Source organism: Dermacentor albipictus, chromosome 1 (genome assembly GCF_038994185.2).
Source record: "Dermacentor albipictus isolate Rhodes 1998 colony chromosome 1, USDA_Dalb.pri_finalv2, whole genome shotgun sequence".
Lineage (NCBI taxonomy): Eukaryota > Metazoa > Arthropoda > Arachnida > Ixodida > Ixodidae > Dermacentor > Dermacentor albipictus.
In genome coordinates, this window is record NC_091821.1 from 308,607,675 (window position 1) to 308,625,100 (window position 17,426).

Here is a 17,426-nt window from a genome sequence, read left to right on the forward strand (position 1 = left end):
TGGCAGCCTGATCAGTTGCATTGGAAAGCAGTCTCTTGAAGCAAGCATTTGCTCCTGCAGTCTGCACAGCGACGCAGACTACCAATTTACACACCTCGTGATTCGTGCTCCCTGTTCACCCTCTCCTGCTGCAGCCATGAGAAAATTGCGCCTGTGGCCTTTCTCGGCTGCGATTAAGCACGAACGGAGACCAGCATACGTGCTTACATGGTCCGACGTGTATGAAGTTGATAGCCACATGGGTGGAAAAGCCCGCAAAAGTGGCTGATGAAGGTGATACCCATGAAAGCGACTTGTCCATATTGAGACAATGTTGGAAACCAAGTGTGAGCCACACATTAGCGGTCCCCGAAAGAAAAGAAACGTGCAGATTGGAAAGGAGTCAACGCTAAAATGCCGTGTAGTCCATGTCGCTGTGTTGGCTGCGGCAGCTGATGCCTGCGTCACCCGATAGCATCGCAATGCAAGTTGCTCATCTTTAACGGCGACTGCCGCTGCAAATAGGTGGGACACTCTGTCCAATCTGTGTGCGCCGCGGGTTGTCGCTCGTTACTAGACCGCCATGTGGGACGACGACGGTGAGCCGTTTACGAGCTCGCGTCAATGATTCCAGCGTATCTCGACATGCAAATTTTATTTCTGATATTGCACGAGAATGTACACTGCTTGTCTTCTGCCAATAAAGTCGCACGTTCTGTTCACTCACTTGTGGCTTGCTTGTATGGGCGTCAGTAGAGGCTCTTTGGTCTCCTGGCAATTAGAACGCACCGGCTGCGCGGCAGCCGAGGCATGCCGCATAGCCGGCAGGGCGAGCACGGCGCGTACGAGCGGATACAAGCGTACACGACCGGCGAAACGCGGTCATATTGAATATTGCCGCTAAAGAAACAGCTACATTTCCGCTTCCTGTTTTAGCAGCGCCATCTGGCGTCCACCTAGGTAAGTTCCATGCGCTGCCGCTGCTTATTCTCGAACCACTGCGGAAGGTACAGTTTCACTTTTCTAAAGTTGGTTCTTTATTTTATGGAGACGATTCGTAAAGCCCCTTAAACTTCGTAAAGTAGCGACACTCTCCACCTCGTTTCTCCTCCTTCCCGCTCCCTCCTCGACAGTGGCGCCGCCTACACTGCTCGAGCGTAGCAACGGGGCCAACATGCGCTCCTCGCCACTCCGTAGACTCTTCTCGAGCAAAAATGGCGGTGATGCACGGCGCGAGGGCCCACGTGGTGCTATTAGGCCAATAGCGACGCGCCGTCGGCCTAGGACAGAGGGCGCGAGCAGAAGGCGGCATTCTTCAAGGCGTGGCACTACCTTACGAAGTTTAAGGGGCTTTAACGATTCGGACTATAGAGTCGTCAATGAACAAAGTCGTCTCTGCGACCGAACTTGGCCCACTGCACACCGCGCGAGATGCACGAAGGAACGGCGTTTCCAGTGTGAAAGTTTTAATAGAAGGTTATAGAACGCCAAAACATGTGCATAACTGTAGTTCTTAAACGACGCGAGCCCCCGAGTGACACGTAAAAAACCAATTAAGCATAACGAAAATCGTGCTATAAAACGTCACTATCTGCACCGTTAATGTAATGCGCGACAGAACAGAACAAATCAACGCTCAGAGCCTGTGAAGAGTGTGTGCGCACACTTTGGCAGCTATGCTGCGGTTTAACGTAACAATGGAAATAGCGACAAACACACATACACATGCAGGCTTCGCAGGGCCAAATGCGTGAATCTCATTAGTTTCGCACGCAGTTCTGACAAACGCAACAGACTTCACCTTTCCATCCAAAACGCCTCAGAAGACAGCGGTCCTAGATCTGTTACGAGCTACTGCTATTAAGCGTTGTCTTAGCAGTTCTTGGAAGCTCCGAATACTAGAAGCACAGTAGTGTCAGATGAAAAAAAAAATCATTCGCTGTATTTACAACGCCTGTAAACACTAAAGATAACCACAACCCAGGGCTGAGTTGACCCGAGTCGTTGCGATGGTGACGTCAGACGTACGGACAGTCTGATTGCAGACACTGCTAGAAGCTGCTGTTGCAGTCCGTTCGTGTAGTCTCGAGTGCACAGGTGGCGCAATCTTCGCCTGAATCCAGCGTCCCTCAAGCCGCTGGCTGTTCGAGTCGTCCGCAGGAAAGAAAGGCACGACGGGCGAAGGCTTTCTCGCCGTGGGCTCACTGGAAGGCGGTGACCAGGAAGAGCACGGCGAACGCCAGGTAGAAGAGGAAGTAGACCTTGCGGCGGGGCTCGCACCGCGCATGCACGAACACCGGCTCGGTGCGGGCGGGCGTGCTGCGGCTGCGCTCGGCCACCACGAACTGTTGCGACAAGAAGGCCAGCGGCAGGCTGCAGTTGAGCGCCTCGCGGCACGCGTCCAGGGTCTGGTTGCGGTCAAACACGCGCCGCCACGCAGTCACCCCGAGCTGCACGTCGTTGTACGCCTCGCTCGCCGGGTCGTTCAGGAAGAGCAGGTAGTAGTAGCCGTCCGCCGGCGTCTGCGCGGGAGGTGTTATGTGGCGGGCTGCGTCTAGCACACGAGCGGCGCTTGTCCACGCTCAGAGTACGCAACAATATGCTCTACTTATCAGCCGAACGCTGTAACGTGCGTGCGCGTTCAGTCTATAGCAGGACTACAAACGGGCCTGGTTAATGATTCGTTGCTTTGCCAATTCTTTACGTCCGAAAGTTACTGTGTGTTCGTGTCCATCAGTGTCACGAGCAGCGCGCTTTGCCATGGAGGGCCTCAACCTGGTTGCTGACTTCTGTAGCAACTCCGAGGCACAAACTACACCAATTGTGCACTGCTGTTAGGCATACGCGATTTCTCGCGGCATGGAATGCAAGCGTACACGGTTGTGGCAATCGAGTCAACGGGACTATAGCTTCTTTCATTTTTTCAGCCACCTGCGACGGCTTTATAGTATGCAGCGTGTTCCTGAGGGCGTGTGGAATTATGTGGTCGTGATTGCCGAGAAAGATCCTGGCGCCCGAATGTGCAAGCTCAAAGGACGTCAAACCTCGTGCCACAGCACAGGCCGAGGTCTAAGAGGGCCGGCACCGCCGCAGGCGTCCGGCACCAAGTCGACGGACGCCTCGGAGGCGCACCGCACGGACCAGCCCGTGCTGTTGCGACTGATCTGCGAGTCCAAGATAGGGCCCCGCACTGGCGGCACCGGGAACAAGTCGTTGCTGGATGAGCCGTTCCTGCACAGAACAGTGAAACCGCTGCGATGTAGAAGGGAAGGCCTGTGTCGCGCTTCAGTCGCACGATTAGATCGCCGACTAGTCCAGCGGTGGACCAGTCATGACAGTGTGATTGAGACATCCTGTCACAATTCATCATCAGCCTGGTTACGCCCACTGCAGGGCAAAGGCCTCTCCCATACTTCAACTACCCCGGTCATGTGCTAATTGTGGTCATGTTGTCCTTGCAAGCTTCTTAATCTCATCCGCCCACCTAACTTCCTGCCGCCCCTGCTACGCTTCCCTTCCCTTGGAATCCAGTCCGTAACCCTTATCTTCCCTCCTCATTACATGTCCTGCCCATGCCCATTTCTTTTTCTTGATTTCAACTAAGATGTCATTAACTCGCGTTTGTTCCCTCACCCAATCGGCTCTTTTCTTATCCCTTAACGTTACACCCATCATTATTCTTTCCATAGCTCGTTGCGTCGTCCTCAATTTAATTAGAACCCTTTTCGTAAGCCTCCAGGTTTCTGCCCCGTACGTGAGTACTGGCGACAGAGCTGTCACAATTCCAAACACGCAAAAAAAAAAAAACACCCTCGAAGCGCGCGCAGCTACGATAAGCAGACGCGCGCATTTGAGGCATGAGGCTCGCAATTTACTTAAGGCCTACAGCGATACCAACACACGACGACGCAAAAAAAAAAAAAATCTGTTCGGAGGCCGTACTTTGTGACAGTTCTTGACATTTCACATTGTTGCCATCCATCTAGCCAATCTCGTCGATAACGGCAGTGTGGCGGCGCCCGACAAACGTGGTCCGAAACCAGCGATGAAGGGCGAATTAAAGAATCGTGTAAATAGAAAGGATCTGAAACGTGCAGCCCCAGCCGTCGTCTTCCGCTTTCGAAGCTTTTCGTTCAAGGAGCGAACGACGGGGAACTATAATGCACATTGACGTTGGCGATTTCTATATCAACCGCCGTGCGGCTTAGGCTTCCCGACACTGCTGTGGACGGCTACGAGAGACGCCGCACAGGGCTCCGGATCATCTTCGAGCACCGGGGACCCCGCAGCACTGCGAGCGCGGTTCGTGAAAATGGCCCAGCCTCGCATCACAACCCTCGGCCACCTCGCGCTCAGCAGCAGCGTTCCACGCTGGCGCAGTAGTTGCTCAGTCTCGCAGCACCTAACTTCTCGAGGGTGTGTGGAGCGACTGCGCCCAGACTGCCGGACAGCCACTGCGGCGTACCTTCCCGCGACGGTGCTCAGGCACTGTTCGAGCTTCCCGGGTCCGGCGATCAGGTGCAGCTTCGTCCCTCGGCCGGCTGGGCAGCAGGTGACGGAGACGCGAGAGCCTCGCAGGAAGTACATGCCCAGGTAGTAGTACGATGCCACCCGCACGTGCACGCGCCGATTCTGCGCACGGCAGCGTTCTTGTTCGGGCTGAATGGCGCCACGTGAGCGCTAAGGTGAGCTGTGTTGGCAAATTACGCTCCTTGGAATAAAAGTGAGCCTTGCTCACAGCATACCTGTCAATGCAGAATAGACGCACGAAGGCCAAACACAACGATTCTTGTACCTCGTGTGAGTATTTTGCGCTGAAAGCTATTTGTAATTCCAAGGAGACAGATTGTCTCCTTCTCCTCTGTTCATGGGGCATTTCTTGAAATGTCCGAATAATAATAAAAAAAGCGAAATAGAGAATTAGCCCAAATGTACAGCTCTTAAAATCATGAGCAAAAACCTGCTCATGATAAGGTTAACTTTAAAGGCGCTACTGACGACGTCACAGAGTTTGACAGCGTCCACACGCGGCTAGGTAGTCGTATACGAATAAAAAATAAATTAATTGCATTCCATAGGAACAAAATGTCAAGTCTAGCTAATATTGGAGAACTGTTTCTGAACACACACACGCACACACACTTTTTTCCACTTTGACATTGCTAATGCGAACGCATTAAAGGCTGCCCAGACTTGTGAACATGCCTTGAATGTTATTAACAGCGTGTTCATTTGAGCTGGTTGGTACATACTGCAAATAACAGCTTTAACCAGCGCGACACACGAGACGGCAAAATCACTACAGCAGTGGTTATTTTGTTGTGTGCTGTGTTGCACCGTCTAAAGCTGTTCCCAATTGAATTTTATGCCGTCACACTATCGTACCGGCGGAGTGGTTTCGGCGGGAAATTAAAAAAAAAATACCTGTCATTTTCCCCGCGCTTACATTGCCGTGAAGTAAAAGAACAAGAAGTCTTGTAAGAATGCTTCAACGGACCAAACTACCTTAGCGCGGCTCTCTAGCGCGATTATGGCGCAATGTAGGCGTGCACGTGTATGCGCGCGCACGACAGGATGAGCATTATATACGAGATTTGTTCCTGCTGAGTGGCCATATCTGGTGCTCGCTTGTAGTCATCGGTAGTGTGTTCCTGTCGTTGTATTTCTCGGAATGTTGATTGAGGTAGTGCAGAACAAGCATTCACGGATTGCATGAACGCTTGACAAACGTCGACGCCTGCAGTTCGATCGTGCTTCGGGTGTCATTCTTTGAAGCCTCGTTGAACGACGGCAGAACTGGCGAATCCGGTGAGGTTTACCGTTATTATTTCGCCAATTCGTAGACCCGAGTGACCGATTCCGACGATAACAGCTAGGTGTCAGTGACGAAGTATGAAAAGAGTACTAAAAGAAAATTGTCCCCTAATAGCTTGGGTTATCAGAGCGGAATCTGTTGCCGTGACAGTCCTTGCTGAAATGACTTATATTGCACATACGAAGCATCGTCGTATCTCATGCCGCACGTCCGGCCCCATTAAAAATTGAGAATTATGGGGTTTTACGTGCCAAAACCACTTTCTGATTATGAGGCACGCCGTAGTGGAGGACTCCGGAAATTTCGACCACCTGGGGTTCTTTAACGTGCACCTAAATAGTCTGGCCCCTTTGTTCACCGCCAAGCTCTACGTCATGCAGAGTAATATTGTGCTCTCTTTCAGAGGATATTACGGCTGTTGTAACACACGGAACGCTGCCGCGTGCGCGAGGGCACACACAACTTGCTCTGTGGTAGTTTTAGTAATCCATCCGCCGGTGAAGCTTATATACTTCACTGAAAACAAAAAAACCCTTATTTCCACAGTTCACGAAAACATGGCATTAGAGTGGATATAAAATAATAATTGGCCCAATAGTGTACTGACTGGTTGACAAACGTGAACCCCCGAACAGGCTTGTCACGCAGTAGTGGCTGCGCTCGGGAGGCCACGCACGAGCCTCGCGAGAGCCGACTGACCTGCACAGAGTGCTCCGTGACGTTCGGCTCGGCGCCGTCGTACAGGTAGGCATTGAACGTGTGCGACGACATGGTCGTCATGTTCTCGCACCAGAAGGTCGAGCTGTGCTGGCGCAGCGGGATCACGTCCTGGTATCCCATGGGCAGGCTCCGCTGCGAGTACACCGAGAAGCGCAGCAGCAGCGGCGTGCTGAGCAGCGCCACGCCGCACGCGGCCAGGAAGCAGGCCAGCAAGAGCTTCTTCAGCGAGAACGCCATAGCCCGGTGAGCCGCCTCCGCTCATGGCCTGCATTGCATCGAAGCCGCCAGGCGCGCCTCGCTGCGCACCACGCAGGGTTGTCTCCACCGGCGCGGTCCACGCGAACGGCGCCGGTGCTCGGACAGGAGCCGAAGGCGGACGGGCCACCTTCCTCGCCGTTCTCCGACCTGCTTTCGGAAGAAGGAACGATACGTGGACCTAGTCCCGTGCGTTGCCGCAGCTGCAGCGTCGCCGACGAGGCTGCAATGGTCTGATCCGAGCCCGGACGCGCCCAGTGTTTCCAGCTTCTTCCTTCGGGCCGCCACGCGCAGCGAGCTGTCTGCGAAGATTGCAACACTGCATGCACAACGCCGCCTTCTTTCCTTCGGCTGGCCGGCTTAATTGGAAATGCTTTTCAAAGCAAGGCGCCGCTATAAAGAAAAAGTGTACCGGCAGGTTGCGTAGCATTATGCAATGCACCGACCGATGACAGTGGGTATCAGGAATTCCTGACGCGCGCGTATTCGTCTTCCACCAGTGGGCGGGGCATCCTCGTGTTTTACTACGTTCAAAACGTAATGTCCGCTTACTTTTGCACTTTGTGTGTTTTTCTCGCCAACCTTTCCCAGCGTGCAATTGTGAATTTTAGACGTTGCATAATCCCATTTGCTTTCTTTACGCTCAAGTGAGGCGCTGGGGGCAGGGGTCTTAATGCAGGAAAACATACTCTTAATAAAGCGCGTGCTTCCACTGTCGAGGAGCCTAAGTGGACATGCCGAGTCTAGACAGCTGCATTAAGAAAGCCGTAATGCATGCTCAAGTACGTTTCACAAAACCTTGCTCAAGATACTTTATTGTCAGCATGACGTCTTACGAGCGGTGTTGTTCGGAGGTCAGCTAACAAGCGTGGCTGTTCAGCTAGATAATGTCAGTCAGCTTTCTTTTATTTGAAATAGCTGAAAGTTATTTTTTCAGTCCTTCGCGAATCACACGAACACTTATTTTTCATTCATAATTTATATCCTTCTACTCTACAATAATAAGGTCTCACAGTAGTTGAAGACCTCCTTGCGGGTTTACCACTGCAATGGCGTAGCGTGGTATTTTATTTCTTCTTTTCTTTTTCATGTATTTACCCTAAAGGCCCAGCTTGGGCATTACATAGTGGGGGGGTGGGGGGCGGAGAACAATTGATATACAAAGGTATAACGCAACTTGCATGTAAGTCGAATATCCTTATATGAAGTCGTACATGCTATGCAACCTTTACATCACTTCTCATTCGACAACATCATGCGCCAATATTTCTTACATTGTACAAACAATATTATTACATCCTCTGGCATCTGAAGAAATGCAGGAAGAAATGTTAATATTTCTAATTTCCGAATGTTCCATTAAGTGCTTGTTTGAATATAATATCATTACGACATAATCGGGCGATGCTCAAGGGACGAGCCACCGCGAGAACGACGACGAAGTGGGTCTGTGCCCTTGGCGCGAGTGAACCATCATGTCGGCCTGGCGCTCTGGCTCCAGTCCAGTGTAAATTCCAGTGTAAAAGTTATTTCGGCTATATTACTTGGGAGATGATTCCCTTCCGAAATGGCTAACTGCAGACATGAAAACTGCAATAGTTTGGTACGTGCAAATGGTTGTTCGACCTTAAATTCGCGATCAATTCGTGGGAATTTCGTTTTGGCTGGTAAGATGTGTGCCTGAGAGAGAGAGAGAGAGAAAACTTTTGTCAAGTTTTAGTGGAGCTTTCTTTCCCAGCGGTGTGGGCTAGCGTGGCGTCTGCTTTGCCGCGACGCTATCAGCCCATTCCGCCAACCGTATCTGGTCTCGCGGGTTGGAAGTTTTCGTTTTTTTCTCCCACTCGTCATGTGAGGGAGCTCGCCTAAAGAGTTCTCTCGGGGGAGGGTTCTTTTGGCATTCCCACAAGATGTGATCTTGGCCCGCAAGGGGACAGCTACAATGTTTGCAGTTTGGTGGATATTCACCACCGGTCATTGCAGCTAGCCTTTTTGGACTAAGTACAGATCTAGTCTGTACTCTCCTGAGCTTAGTGGCCTGTATTGTTGTCAGTGTCTCGTGCGGGGATCTCGTGCGGGGATCTCGTGCGGGGATGGATATATTCGCCTGGATTCGTGGTAATAAACGGTCATTTCGTTGTAGGTGTAGATACCTTCATGTCGGTCAACCCCGTCGGGCAAGCCCACCTCCCGGTTACTAGCTGCTCGGGCGGCTAGGTGGGCGGCCTCATTGCCAGGGTTGCCCGCATGAGCGGGTACCCACACCAACTTCAATTGATTGAGGTTTTTGTTAATTATTCTGAATGCTCGAGGGGAAATGAAGCCTGAGGTGTAGTTACGAATCGCTGTTTTCGAGTCGGATATAATAATCTTGTTGCCTGGAATGGAGGTGCCCATGGCGATGGCGGCCTCTTCCGCCTCCACAATGGAAGATGTGTTTACCGTCGCACAGCTGATGGTGTGCCCGTCGCCATTAGTGACGGCTATGGTGTGTCGACCATCACTGGTGCGAGCAGCATCCACGTATATAGCGGGTTGGTTTTTGTAGCATTGCCAGAGTGCCGCCGCCCTAGCTTTGCGTCTACCGCTGTTTTCAGTGCTCATGTTTTTCGGAAGCGGGGGGATAATGATCTTGGTCCGGATAGTGTTAGGTATTCGCTGTCGTTGCGGGATGTCTAAGGCTGGGCGATACCCTAAGGTGTCGAGGATCCGCTGTCCCGCATGTGCGCCGGATAATCGAACTGTTTGAGCCCATTTGTGGGCCTCTATGATTTCATCAACGTTATTATGCACCCCTAGACTCAAGAGTGCCTCTGTATTAGTCCATTTTGGTAGCCCAAGAGCCTGTTTGAATAACGTTCGGATCAGACCGTTAATCCGTTCCAAATCCCTCTTCCTGAGATGCAGGTAACGGCAGACATACGCCACTCGGCTCAGAAAGAAAGCCTGGATTAGCCTACAGGCATCTTTCTCCTTAACTCCGTGCCGTCGGTTGGAGACCCTCCTGAGAAGGTTCTGTAATTGCCCAGCTGTAGTTTGGAGTCGTGCTACGGCTTCTTGGTTGTGCGTGTTTTGCTGGATCCACAATCCTAACACTCCGATTTTAGGAACGGGTGGGACCGGTTGTCCAGCTACCTGCACCTGAATGTGTGCCGGCAAATTAGCAGCCGCATTTGCGGGATTTTTTTTCCGGACTATAAGCAATTCTGACTTTTTCGGCGAACAGCTGAGGCCATTGTTGCGAGCGTGTTTCTGCACTGCGTCAGCCGCTGCCTGCAGTGATTCTGAAATCTCTCCATCCGACCCAGTGCACATCCAGATCGTTACGTCATCGGCGTAGATGGCGTGCCTGATATGAGTAATCTCTTTGAGCTGTCGGGATAAGCCACTCATGGTGGTATTAAAGAGGAAAGGAGAAAGTACTGCTCCCTGTGGTGTACCTCTAGTGCCGAGCTCTATGGTTTTGCTTTCAATATTGCCTATGTTTACGTTGGCAGTACGTCCCTTGAGGAATGTGGTAATATAGGTATATGTTCTCTTACCTACGTTCATGTTGGATACGCTTTCTAGAATGGCTCGATGTGAGACATTGTCAAACGCTTTGTGTATGTCTAATGCTAACACTGTTCGAGTTGCGCGTATAGGCGCTGTTAAGGATATCATTTTGTACTTGCCACAGTATGTCTTGGGTGCACAGTTTAGGACAACCGATCATTGTCTCTGGGAAGAGGTTGTTGGTTTCGGCATAGACAACCAGCCTATTGAGAACCACATGCTCCATAGCCTTACCAAGACAAGAGGTAAGGGATATGGGTCTGAGGTTCTCTAGACTGAGTGACTTGCCCGGTTAAGGAATGAAGACCACGCTAGCGTGCTTCCACTCTTGCGGGAGTGTACCGTTTTGCCAGAGCTGATTAAAAAGCTTGGTGATCATTGTTATGGTAGGGTCATCTAGATTCCTGAGCATTTTGTTGGTGATCTTATCTTTACCGGCTGATGATGTCGTGTGTAGGCAGCTGAGAGCGGCGCGTACTTCGGCCTCGGTGATGTCTTCGTCTAATGTTGTGTTTTCGTCTCCTCTGTACTCTATATATGCACCCGGCTCCCGTTCGGTATTAAGATATTGCCCGATCAAGAGGTTTACGAATTCAGAGTCTGTTCCCGGGAAACTGTGTACAATTTTCTGAATCCTTTTATCAGCAGCACTTTTAGAGTGTTGTGGATCTAGCATGTGTTTAAGCAGGGTCCAGAGGTTCTTTTTGCTTAACTGGCCATTCATATTGTCGCATAATTGGTTCCATTGCATAGTGCTGAGCTCGCTAGAGTACTCCTGATTCTCTTTCTCTAGGGCGGCGAGTTCGTGGCGCAGCGTGCGGTTGATCTTATTCTTTAGCCATCTCTGCTGAAGGTCTTTATGCTTTTCCCATAGACCTAGGAGTTTTGAGTCTGGCACGGGGCCTTCCTCTTCTATCGGTGCCATGGTTGTGGCATTGTCCACATCCTGGATAAGCTCATTCGTCCATGCACTGAGGTGTGCTATATCGGTGAGCTGTTTGCGGTTTCTTACGTATCGGAATACATCCCATTTAATATGTGGAATCAGCTTCATTTTCCTTTTATGCCCCTTTTGAAGGGATAGTGATAACAACGATATAGTGATCGCTCCCAAGACTAGTTTCGGTGTTATCCCAAAGAGCACCATTGGCATTTTTGACGAAGCATAAGTCGGGTGTGGTATTCCTGCTTACACTGTTGCCGATACGCGTGGGCCTATCTGGGTCAGTGATGAGTGTAAGTTCCAAGTCACTTGTCACTGAATATAGTGCATTGCCTTTCCTAGTGCAGGTTTGGTATCCCCAGACTGTGTGCGGAGCGTTAAAATCTCCTACAACAACCAGTTGTTCCTTCTCTGCGGCTTTACATGCTTTTTTCAGGAGGGCAATAACTCTGTTGCTTTTATCTTTCGGGGAGCTGTACAAGTTAAGGATGAATACACATCTGTGTTCTTTTTTCCTAGGCAGTAGCTGTACAAACGTGTAAGGAATTTTGTCTTCATCCAGATCAATTTGCATTGCCGTTAGGTTGCGTTGTATCGCAACTGCCGTAGAAGGTTTATTGTCGGCTTCAGTGAATTCATTGAACGTGGTATACCCAGTAATTTTTACTTGCGTGCCTGTTTCCTGTAAGGCTACAACATCTACCTTGGGATCAAAGCTAGCGAGTTGGAACTGCAGTGCTGCACGCTTTTGCTTAAAGGATCTGCAATTCCATTGTATAATCTTAATAGTTTCAGCCATCTTTTTCGGTGTACGGTTCTGCCCTTACCGGCAATACAGGTGTCATTTTGAAGCCCTTAGTGTTGAGCACTTTGGTGGCTGTGGTGGCAAGTTGTTCGTGTTCCGGGCTTTGTGTAAGGCTCTGTGTACATTCAGCTCTATACACAGCACCTATCCTAGTAAGCTCGTGGGCTACCATCTGCTGAAATTCTGCGGTAGACTTTATGTGACTGGAGACTGTCTCAGCTAGCTGAGCAATTGCTACTTCTAACTTATCTACTCTGTCCATATGGTTTGAGGCTTCGGACTCCTTGGGTGTGTCCCGCACTGACGCTTTGCGTTTGTTTGACCGTTCTGCCTCCATCGATTCAAGTTCAGCTTTCCGAACACAGGCCACTATTTCGCGTGCAGCCGGCGTCATAGAGGCGCCTCCAATTGGCTGCCTACTTTCTAGGGCCCTGATTTTGGCATTGGCTGCCTCTAGTTGTTGTCTCAGTGCTCTAATCTCTTCAGCGAGCTCCCTCACCTGGTTTGCATCCTGTTGAGGTCGTGTGGGCGTGGGGTTGGGCTCGGGATTGGCTGACCAGGCGACTTTCCGCGATACCGCCTGGTCACTTCGTTGTTTGGAGTTGGAGTGGCTACGAGACTGGCTGTTGCTCCGGCTGGGCTGCCTGCTGTCACTTCTACTATTTGAAGCTTCGCGCTGGTCGGAACGCACGTAAGGGCAGCCGCGCCGCACGGCGTCTCGGTAGCTCGTTCCGCCCTCTGTTCCGGCGCCAGATGGGTTTTGTGTGCCACTCGCCGGTGGCCCTGCTGTCATGCTGCTGTCATTGCTGGCCCTGCTGTCAAGTAGAACCCTTTTCGTAAGCCTCCAGGTTTCTGCCCCATAGGTGAGTACTGATAAGACACAGCTATTATACACTTTTCTCTTGAGGGATAATGGCAACTTGCTGTTCATGATCTGAGAATGCCTGCCAAACGCGCCCCAGCCCATTCTTATTCTTCTGATTATTTCCGTCTCATGATCCGGATCCGCCTTCACTACCTGCCCTAAGTAGACATATTCCCTTACCACTTCCAGTGCCTCGCTACCTGTTGTAAATTGCTGTTCTCTTCCGAGGCTGTTAAACATTACTTGAGTTTTCTGCAGATGAATTTTTAGACCCACTCTTCTGCTTTGCCTCTCCAGGTCAGTGAGCATGCATTGCAATCGGTCCCCTGAGTTTCTAAGCAAGGCAATATCATCAGCGAATCGCAAGTTACGAAGGTATTCTCCATTAACTTTTATCCCCAATTCTTCCCAATTCAGGTCTCTGAATACCTCCTGTAAACATGCTGTGAATAGCATTGGAGAGATCGTATCTCCCTGCCTGACGCCTTTCTTTATTGGGATTTTGTTGCTTTCTTTATGGAGGACTACGGTGGCTGTAAAGCCGCTATATATATCTTTCAGTATTTTTACATACGGCTCGTCTACACCGTGATTCCGTAATGCCTCCAGGACTGCTGAGGTTTCGACTGAATCAAACGCTTTCTCGTAATCAATGAAAGCTATATGTAAGGGTTGGTTATATTCCGCACATTTTTCTATCACCTGATTGATGGTGGGAATATCGTCTATTGTTGAGTAGTACGGAATCCAGCCAGGTCCTTTGGTTGACAGAAGGCTAAGGTGTTCCTGATTCTATTTGCGATTACCTTAGTAAATACTTTGTAGGCAACGGACAGTAAGCTGATCGGTCTCTAATTTTTCAAGTCTTTGGCGTCCCCTTTCTTATGGATTAGGATTATGTTAGCGTTCTTCCAAGATTCCGGTACGCTCGAGGTCATGAGGCATTGCGTATACAGGGTGGCCAGTTTCCCTAGAACAGTCTGCCCACCATCCTTCAACAAATCTGGTGCTACCTGATCCTCCCCAGCTGCCTTCCCCCTTTGCATAGCTCCCAAGGCTTTCTTTACTTCTTCCGGCGTTACCTGTGGGATTTCGAATTCCTCTAGACTATTCTCCCTTCCATTATCGTCGTGGGTGCCACTGGTACTGTATAAATCTCTATAGAACTCCTCAGCCACTTGAACTATCTCATCCATATTAGTTATGATATTGCCGGCTTTGTCTCTTAGCGCATACATCTGATTCTTGCCGATTCCTAGTTTCTTCTTCACTGCTTTTAGGCTTCCTCCGTTCCCGAGAGCATGTTCAATTCTATCCATATTATACTTCTTTATGTCAGCTGTCTTACGCTTGTTGATTAATTTCGAAAGTTCTGCCAGTTCTATTCTAGTTGTAGGGATAGAGGCTTTCATACATTCGCGTTTATTTATCAGATCTTTCGTCTCCTGTGATAGCTCACTGGTATCCTGTCTAACGGAGTTACCACCGACTTCTGTTGCACACTCCTTAATGATGCCCAAAAGATTGTCGTTCATTGCTTCAACACAAAGGTCCTCTTCCTGAGTTAAAGCCGAATACCTGTTCTGTAGCTTGATCTGGAATTCCTCTATTTTCCCTCTTACCGCTGCCTCATTGGTCGGCTTCTTATGTACCAGTTTCTTCCGTTCCCTCCTCAGTTCTAGGCTAATTCGAGATCTTACCATCCTATGGTCACTGCAGCGCACCTTGCTGAGCACGTCCACATCTTGTATGATGCCAGGGTTAGCGCAGAGTATGAAGTCTATTTCATTTCTAGTCTCGCCGTTCTGGCTCCTCCACGTCCACTTTCGGCTTTCCCGCGCGCGGAAGAAGGTATTCAATATCCGCTTATTATTCTGTTCCGCAAACTCTACTAATAACTCTCCCCTGCTATTCCTAGTACCTATGCCATATTACCCCACTGCCTTGTCTCCAGCCTGCTTCTTGCTATACCTTGGCATTGAAGTTGCCCATCAGTATAGTGTATATTGTTTTAACTCTACTCATCGCGATTCCACGTCTTCGTAGAAGCTTTCGACTTCCTGGTCATCATGACTGGATGTAGGGGCGTAGACCTGTACAACCTTCATTTTGTACCTCTTAAGTTTCACAACAAGACCTGCCACCCTCTCGTTAATGCTATATAATTCCTGCATGTTACCAGCTATATTCTTATTAATGAGGAATCCGACTCCTAGTTCTCGTCTCTCCGCTAAGCCCCGTTAGCACACGACGTGCCCGCTTTTTAGCACTGTATATGCCTCTTTTGGCCTTCTAACTTCACTGAGCCCTATTATATCCCATTTACTGCCCTCTAATTCATCCAATAGCACTGCTAGACTCGCCTCACTAGATAACGTTCTAGCGTTAAACTTTGCCAGGTTCATATTCCAATGGCGGCCTGTCCGGAGCCAGGAATTCTTAGCACCCTCTGCTGCGTCGCAGGTCTGACCGCCGCCGTGGTCAGTTGCTTCGCAAGGTCCGCATTTTCCAGCATGTGGACCTTAGCCTTGCACTCCTATATTGCTTGTAGTAGCAGTCGTTCAGCCCTTAAAATCACGCAGTCTTCTCGCGTTTATTCAACATTATTCCGGCCAGACGGGCTACCGTCAAACTTTTGATTTAGCTCTTGGAGTTTACATGGAACATGACGGTGACAGCAGGAATGCGCCTGAAGTGTCCATATAATTTCTATCGCAATAATAAGGGCATCAGAGTTATGTGGCCCATCACTTTCCGTAAAAGAAGAAGTAACAAAATCGAACTTTTCCCATGCAACAGTTTGCTGAGCCGCAACAATGTCTTTCGGCCAGGGGCACCGAAGTGAAAAAAAAAGAAAACGCAAAGGAAAGCATGTTTGCCGCAATCGGATGCCTGTCGACACTTAATGAGGTTTCCGAAGGAATATCGAAGAAAACGCGAGGCGCTTGGTCCACAGAGAACCATACGCGTACTGCTCGGTATCCTACACCGGTGAGACAAAGGACATTACGGAGAGGTTGCAATAACATCAAAGCGAAGGCGATGCTCTCAAGCTGAGACGTTGCAATCCAACGAGCGCCCACAGTGATTGCGGCAAGCGACCATTGTTTTTTATTCTCGTCTACTAGCTAGGAAGTATCCAAAACTCTGGCGGGCCAAAATCCTCTCGGCCCGAAAAAAAAAAAAAAAACGAACGCGCACCAAAGTCCGCAGCGCGGTGCTCGGGGCAACACGGGAATGGATGAATGAAAAACTTTATTTTCACAAAGGAGGTATACGGGCGAAGATGGAGCCCTTATTCCAGGGCCCCTGTGGCCTTTGCCATCTTGTGAACTCTGTCGATCAGCTTGAGCTGTTCTTCAGGCTTCGAGCAGGACAGGGCAGCCTCCCACTGCTCCGGTGTTGGTGTTTTGCGTACTGGCGCTACCTTTGGGGTTTGGCAGGCCCATGTAACGTGGTAGAGCGTTGCGCGTTCCCCGCATAGTGGGCATTTATTGCCATATGTTGACGGATAAATTTTGCTGAGAAGACTCAGATTGCGGTATGTATTAGTCTGCAGTTGTCTCCAGGCAACCGACTGCTCTCTACTAAGGTCTTTGTGGAGAGGGGGTATATCATCCTTGGGGCTCTTTGGTTTCCTAAAATGGCTCCATAGCGTCTGGTGACTGTGTCCGGTTCTCCGTCGTTCTGGCTGGCTCTGGCAGCCCGTGAGTAGCGAAAAAAAAAAAAATGAAGAGGCTGAATGTGTCCTCGCGAATAAAAGTCAAAGTAGAAAAAATATATAAGAAAGCAGTTACCTTTGCTGGCTTTACTGTCTTGACATTGATGCTTTGGCTCAGGCGAAAAAAATGCTGATATTCTTTTCTGCTACACAACGGTGCCAGTCAACCGCCACAACGCTTCGTCTCGTAGGAGGTCGCTGCGTCCTTTGCCAAGTTGTATGATAACGTGTCCATTTGGTTTATCTCATTGTATGGTCGGATGTCCGACTTTAGAAAAGTCAATGCACCTTTGGTATCAAATGTTTCTAAGAATTTTATGCCCATAAAATTTCGCAATTGAAATCCGTGCGCTCCGTTCATTCTGGGGCCTTCGCGGGATGCCCCGACGATCCCGCTCGCCACCAAAACGCCCTTGAAACTTTTTGCTCGGATTGGGCTTCTTGCGTTATGTGATTCCAGGTGCATGGGTTTTGCCCCGCGAAATCCAGCCCGAGTTCGCAATGTTCGTGCCGAAATGTCCTTTCGAGCATAAAACAGGCATTTGTAGACAAAATTCAGAATAATTTCCGGCGCCGGAGTTGTTTCGGTCGGCGGTGCTTGACAGCACGAAAAAGTGTCGGGGGGGGGGGGGGGGGGGCTGAAGCACCATAAGCCCCCCCATCCCCCCGGCTACGCCCCTGCTGGGGATGATCGTATATAGAGTGCATCCGACGGTGGTCCGCTCCGGTCCGCCATCAGTTGCGCTTCGCTCCTCGAAGAGGCAGGACGTG

The 17,426-nt window shown here is 50.1% G+C and overlaps 2 protein-coding genes across 3 annotated transcripts in view; one reads left to right on the forward strand and one right to left on the reverse strand.

Moving 5' to 3' along the window:
* LOC135907037 (uncharacterized) overlaps nucleotides 1-17,426 on the forward strand; it is a 101,940-nt gene that overhangs the window by 30,693 nt on the left and 53,821 nt on the right. The gene's annotated exons all lie outside the window — the stretch shown is intronic.
* LOC135907034 (uncharacterized) lies at nucleotides 1,630-7,555 on the reverse strand. Its single transcript, XM_065438706.2, has 4 exons — nucleotides 6,494-7,555; nucleotides 4,445-4,611; nucleotides 3,024-3,210; nucleotides 1,630-2,501 (listed from the first exon to the last, which is right to left on the reverse strand). Exons 1-4 carry the CDS (start codon nucleotides 6,749-6,751, stop codon nucleotides 2,181-2,183), a joined length of 933 nt encoding a protein of 310 aa, XP_065294778.1. The 5' UTR covers nucleotides 6,752-7,555; the 3' UTR covers nucleotides 1,630-2,180.

Coding starts and splice junctions, on each gene's coding strand:
- LOC135907034 (XM_065438706.2), bottom strand. CDS start 6,751: ATGGCGTTCTCGCTGAAGAAGCTCTTGCTGGCCTGCTTCCTGGCCGCG. Junction 4,612..6,493: donor TCACGGAGCACTCTGTGCAG/GTCAGTCGGCTC, acceptor TGCCGTGCGCAG/AATCGGCGCGTGCACGTGCG. Junction 3,211..4,444: donor CTGAGCACCGTCGCGGGAAG/GTACGCCGCAGT, acceptor TGTTCTGTGCAG/GAACGGCTCATCCAGCAACG.